At 34.1% G+C, this 6,253-nt stretch overlaps 1 protein-coding gene across 1 annotated transcript in view; it reads left to right on the forward strand.

Moving 5' to 3' along the window:
- Positions 1-3,277, forward strand: part of LOC107709212 (lymphocyte antigen 75-like) — a 5,199-nt gene extending 1,922 nt beyond the window's left edge. Inside the window, exons 3-5 of the mRNA XM_016513650.1 lie at positions 959-1,324; positions 1,679-2,014; positions 2,870-3,277. Coding sequence (XP_016369136.1) covers positions 959-1,324; positions 1,679-2,014; positions 2,870-3,225 — 1,058 coding nt within the window. The 3' untranslated portion in view covers positions 3,226-3,277. The remainder of the gene's footprint in view (positions 1-958; positions 1,325-1,678; positions 2,015-2,869) is intronic.
- Positions 3,278-6,253: the final 2,976 nt, after the last annotated feature.

The raw sequence follows: 6,253 nt of genomic DNA on the forward strand, positions 1-6,253 counted from the left end.
GTTTTATGAAAATAGTTTTCAGGCAAAATTAAAGTTTGAGTGATTAACTCTTGCATATGAAGTTACTAAGACATAAATATTGTAATTTTCCTACTCTAAAATAAAATAATATTTTGTTTATTATACAGTGCAGTTGAATTACAATAGTAATATTTTTCTATCTCAGAGGTAATAAAACATTTTAAAAAGTCATACATTTTACAAGAAAATATTATTTCAGTCTTTGTTTACATTCCATATTTAATTCTTTGTAATTATTTTCAAAATGCATTAGCAATTTCTGAGTAAAAATTGTTTATATATTAAATTAAAAATAGTTTTCTGAGAAAAAATATGATGGGTTTTTATTATTGTTATATTAAAATATAATAAATTTGGCTTGTGAATGTGATGTGATAGCATTTCTATTACAACTAAAACAGGTTTGACTCAATCAACAAGTTCAAGTCGAAAATCAAAACCTCAGAGGTAAACATTTTAAAAAGTCATACATTTTACAAGAAAATATTATTTCAGTCTTTGTTTACATTCCATATTTAATTCTTTGTAATTATTTTCAAAATGCATTAGCAATTTCTGAGTAAAAATTTTTTATATATTAAATTAAAAAGTTTTCTGAGAAAAAATATGATGGGTTTTTATTATTGTTATATTAAAATATAATAAATTTGGCTTGTGAATGTGATGTGATAGCATTTCTATTACAACTAAAACAGGTTTGACTCAACTTTCAAGTTCAAGTCGAAAATCAAAACGCTCGAAATGCACCACATTCATGCGTTTAACTTTAAAATGCACTCAGCTTTCTTCCACTAGAGGTCCACAGTCTCACCAAATCCTGTGCAAACACTGAACGTACGAAAGCACCATTCAGAGCGCTTTATCAAACACACACTGAAACTCTGAGCTCTTGAAATACAGTGTGGATATAATGAGTGAGATCTGTGTCTCTCCTCAGCCGTGGTCAGTTCGTCTCCGCGTCAGTATCACTTTGTGAATCAGAACATGAGCTGGACTGAAGCTCAGAGTTACTGCAGAGAGAAATACACAGATCTGGTCTCTATCAATGACATGAATGAACAGAATGACATAAAACAGCTCATACAGAGAGTGAACAGCAGTGCTGGCCGTGTCTGGATTGGGCTGAAGGACACATGGATTTGGTCTCTGAGTGACTCTGACTTCTACAGAGCAAATGAGTCTCAGTATAGGAACTGGAAACCATCACAACCAAATGGAGATGGAGACTGTGTTTATATGGATAATGATGGACAATGGCATGATGGCCAATGTATTACAACAAGACATTTCATCTGCTATAATGGTGAGATCAGCTGTACGTTTCATATCTGATGAACTTTGCACTATTAATTAACCAAATTATAATCTTCAGTAGAGCTGCTTATACCTGAATTGAATTGGTTTCTGAATTGATGAACTTTGCAACACTGACACTTATTTTATTTTAAATGCTACAGAAATAAATGTGACTTGACTTTGTGATTAAAACACAGAAATGTTCTAAAAGACTTGATTATTTTCGAAAACTGAAACGCTTTCAGTTTTAAATAATGAACCACAATTGGATTTGTCTTTTTGTTCTTGGTAAATGAGAGGAGAAAGAACATGTATTTAATTCTCTAAATCAATATCAGACAAATGTCTTTCTCTTTTAAAGGCAGCAGTAAAGGATTCGTCTCTGTACAGGAGCAAAAGAACTGGACTGAAGCTCAGAAACACTGCAGAGAGAAACACACAGATCTGGCCAGTGTGAGGAATGAGAGTGAGAATCATCAGATTAAGATCATAGCTTCACCTAAACAAGACTGGATCGGTCTGTACAGATCCTGGGTTTGGTCAGATAACAGCAACTTCACATTCACACACTGGAAAAGTGATGAACCCAATATTGAAGCTAAAAAGGACAGCATCTGCGCATCAACTGGTATCAGTGATGAAGGACGATGGACAGACGAGCACTGTAGAGAACTGCATCACTTTGTGTGTTATGATGGTGAGTAGATCAATCATCTGAGCTGCTGTACATCTACATGACAAACTACAGAAACCCTCTCATCATTACAGTGTGACCGCTCTATTCCTTTAACCAGCAATTCCCAGAGTTTCTGTCAGTGAAAGTATTTCTTGAAGTCTTTAAATTAATGTTTCAATAATTTGACAAAACATTCACACATTCATGGTTCTCTGATGTCAGTTAATGATCACAAGACATGCAGCTAAATAAATAAAATAATATAACTCCTGTTATAAAAACGAAAACAAATATTAATGTTGTTAATTCCCACTGCCATGTACAATTAAATCATTTTATTTTACACTACAAGTGACAATACTAATATTGATGTTTTAAATTCTTCAGTTTCAAACTTTTAAATCCTCAGGCTTTTTGTTTTGGTGAATAATAGTGAAAAGCTGTAAACTCTGTCCACAAAAAAGTTGAAAATTATGCAAGCTGGTAAATAAAGTAAGCTGGGTTTTACACACATTGGGTTCTCTAATGCACCTTAAACTCAGTGTTGATGCGAAGCAGCATTTACTGTGAACTGAGACGCTGAAAGCACGGTTTTATAAGCTGCTCGCGTGTAAATGAACACAGTGACACGCTTCACTCTGAAACACGCAACGCATCAGACTTTGATTTGATAATCACACTAAGCTATATCATGATTTCAGATTCATTTGGATTAATTGTGCAGCCTCATTTATATATATAAATTCTCATTTGGTTTCATTAATTATTTCGTTTTCATCAGCTCAGGAAGCCTGTTTGGGAAACCCTGCTGCTTTAACTCAACACTCTTCATATGAGTTCCTGTGTTTAAATGCTTCACTTTCTGTTTGTTTCCAGATGAACTGGTTCTGATCCGAGAGAGTAAGACGTGGACTGAAGCTCTGAGATACTGCAGAGATAGGGACATGGACCTGGTGTCGGTGGATTCGGAGCAGATGCAGCGGCGGGCGATGAATGTGACCTCGAGCGCCTCCTCTGATCACGTGTGGCTGGGTCTGCATCACTCCTGCACAGTGGGGCTCTGGTTCTGGGTCAACGGTCAGACCACGTGCTACGATCAGTGGGCTTCTGATTACGACATCGATCTGGACAAGTGCGATGAGACGGTCAGATCCGGAGCCATTCGGACCCGTGATCAGCTCTGGATCAGCCGCCCTGAAACTGATAGAAACAACTTCATCTGCAACAAGTGAGCGCTGGAGAGTAACTGATTACATGTAATCCACATTACAAATATTCAGTACTTGTAATTAGATTACATTACATTTTAAAATGCCTATAATTAGAGGACCGTTACTTTCTTATGAATGTTCACACAATTAAAGTAATCAAAAAGTACTCAGAATACATTACTTAAAATGTGAAATCTAATGGATTGTTACTAAATAAAGTTTTCATTATGTACTTTGTAACTAGTAACAGACTAAATATGTACAGTGGGTACAGAAAGTATTCAGACCCCCTTAAATTTTTCACTCTTTGTTATATTGCAGTGTTATAATCCACCCACTGTGAGTCATATAACAGATTATGAAAATTCAGTAAAGCCATTTGGACTTGATTCAGATAAATTGAATTCCAGTTTATTTGTAAAGCTCTTTTCACAATACATACTGTTTCAAAGCAGCTTCACAGAAAATGTATATTTCATACGATCTTGAAGTTTATTGTTATTGGACTCAAATGATCTCCATTTAAAGTCTTTAATGTCTATTTGAACTTCTGTCATGTTTTCACTTGTTTAAGATCAATTATATGATTCAGTTTCACGACTCATGAGGTGATGGATACAAACAGTTACTGTGTTTTCTTTCATTTGACTTTATTATTATTTTTTATTTCATGTTATTTAGTACTAAGCAATTACATTTACTTTTCTGAAAATAATATGTTCAGCAAACTTGCAGTCAAACTAAAATGACTGCAAATATACTCATAATTTTAATACATGCAACTTGATATGAGACATGAGTGTCTAAATGGATGCTGTGATGGAAAATATTTAAGATGCTCTTATATATGTGTCATGTTCAGTTTTGGTTTTAGTTTCATTTTTATAGACTTTTAGTTTGAATCTCATTGTTTCCTGTGTTTCCTTTTGGTTTGCTTGGTCGTCGTGGTTTTTAAGTATGTTCTTATTTGTCACCATAGTTACTGATTATGTTGTTCACCTGTGTCTCATTAGTTTCCTTCATTACTGTGTATTTTTTTATTCCTCTCACTTGGCATTGTAGTGTGTTGTGTGATGTTCCTTTGTATAAAATCATCTACAATCAATAAATGTAAACGTAAATGGATAAATGTAACAATTTTATATAATGATAATAAATATTAATTGAGTGACTTCATGGAATATTTGCACTATATTTGAACATCAGCAGAAGCATTTAAATAAAGTGGTGTAAATACTGTGGCAAATTACAGGTCCAACAGATTAAAAAGAAAGTTTTTTTCTAGATGAAATATTTCTGCTACTATAAATTTATTTTAGTTTTTAATTATTGTAGTACAAGAAGGTAAATTAAACACAAATTAGAAATGTTGCCTTGGCAACAAGCTGAAATAGGCTTAATTTGATTTCATTTCAGTTGATGTATTTTATTTGTTTTAATATCCCTGTTTCCAACAAGAGCTTTTTAATCAGAGGACACACTCAGCTTCTGATGATTTTGCATATTTTACCTGAAAAGCACTTCTGGTTTCCTGGTTCGATTGTGTTTTTTTACCATTGTAAGGCTCACGCGATTGGCCCAAGGAAGGTATCCAATGGTGGCTGAAGGTCTTCTTTTATCTAGCCCCCTATAGTTAGTCTAACTATATAACAACTTGAATAAAGCTGAGACAATAACCAGAGGTTATATCCAGTACTATGAAGCATGCCCGAACCATGCTAGTACTCCAATAGTATATTTTGTCTAGCCCCCCATAGTTAATGCAACTACATAACAACTTAACTAAAGTCAAGCAGTTAGTCAGAAATCTAGAATCTCACCTGATGTTCGCCGTGCTTCATCTAACTTGAGATTTAGTATGTACTAACCCTGGACGCAGATTTGTGGTGACATACGCCTTCACTTAATCTACTTGAGAAAAATAATTTCAGAGCAAGTCACAAAATCAAATATACCAATTTATTATCAGTCAGGTAAATATGTTTTATGTCAATTACATGGCCAATTGAGAGTTATCAAATCAATACAAGACATCAAATTCTCAAAGATGAATCTAAGAGTAAAAGATGCATACCTGACTTTAGAAAAATACATAGTATGAAGTGTGTGGACACCCTTCATACTATGGGCTCATTCTAGCTGCAGAATCGCCCTGAGCTTCTTGCAGTTTTCACTTAAATACCCAGACCAAGACAGACATCCCCCAAAATGGAGATGGGAACTAACTATTGGAATTTGCATCGATCAAGGCCTAGATATGTTAACACCATTTGGGGACAGATGGTAATTTGCATGAAAAGCACTGGGAAATGACACACCAGTCTCGTATCTGATTATTCTTCCCTGAGGGACACTGGGACATTCATGACTATCAGCTGCATAAAAAATTAACAATATGCACATTAATAAGGGCAAAATTTAAATGTCACACCGACACATGAGACTCTAGAGATAAACAGAGATGAGGAATACGAGAGTAATATCAGTTCATTAATAATATCATTCATTAAACTATTATTCTAAAAAATAATTCAAGACAGATTCAGCAGATTCTCTTTAACGTTTCGTCTAAGTCTCGACTTTATCTCAGATGTTTCCCTGGTGAAATAAAAACGGACATTACATAGACAATAATTATTTTTATAAAGAGCTAGTTAGAAATACTATAACCTCAACCTAACCAACACACTAACCCTAACAGACAACTTTCTGCATTTTTACAAATATTGTAATATTATACTTTTATACTGTTTTTACAAATGAGGACGTCTCCAAACGGAGAGTTTGTCAGGTTTAACTCGCTTCTGTGTACAAAATTGGTTAAGGCAAGACAGTACTAGTGAATAAGATAAAAATATTAACTAACAGACATAACCATAACTCCCCAGTTGATTCAGCACAGTACATTAAGACATTTTGTATTACAGGTTTTCTGTAATGTCATGTTTAAATATGAAAATAAGGCCTCGTCTAATTAAAGGGATAGTTCACTCAAAAATGAAAATTCTGTCATTAATTACGAGTCATTCATTAGTGTCATTCATGAGCT

The sequence above is a fragment of the Sinocyclocheilus rhinocerous genome, unplaced genomic scaffold (assembly GCF_001515625.1).
Source record: "Sinocyclocheilus rhinocerous isolate Xijiao unplaced genomic scaffold, SAMN03320098_v1.1 scaffold3798, whole genome shotgun sequence".
NCBI lineage: Eukaryota > Metazoa > Chordata > Actinopteri > Cypriniformes > Cyprinidae > Sinocyclocheilus > Sinocyclocheilus rhinocerous.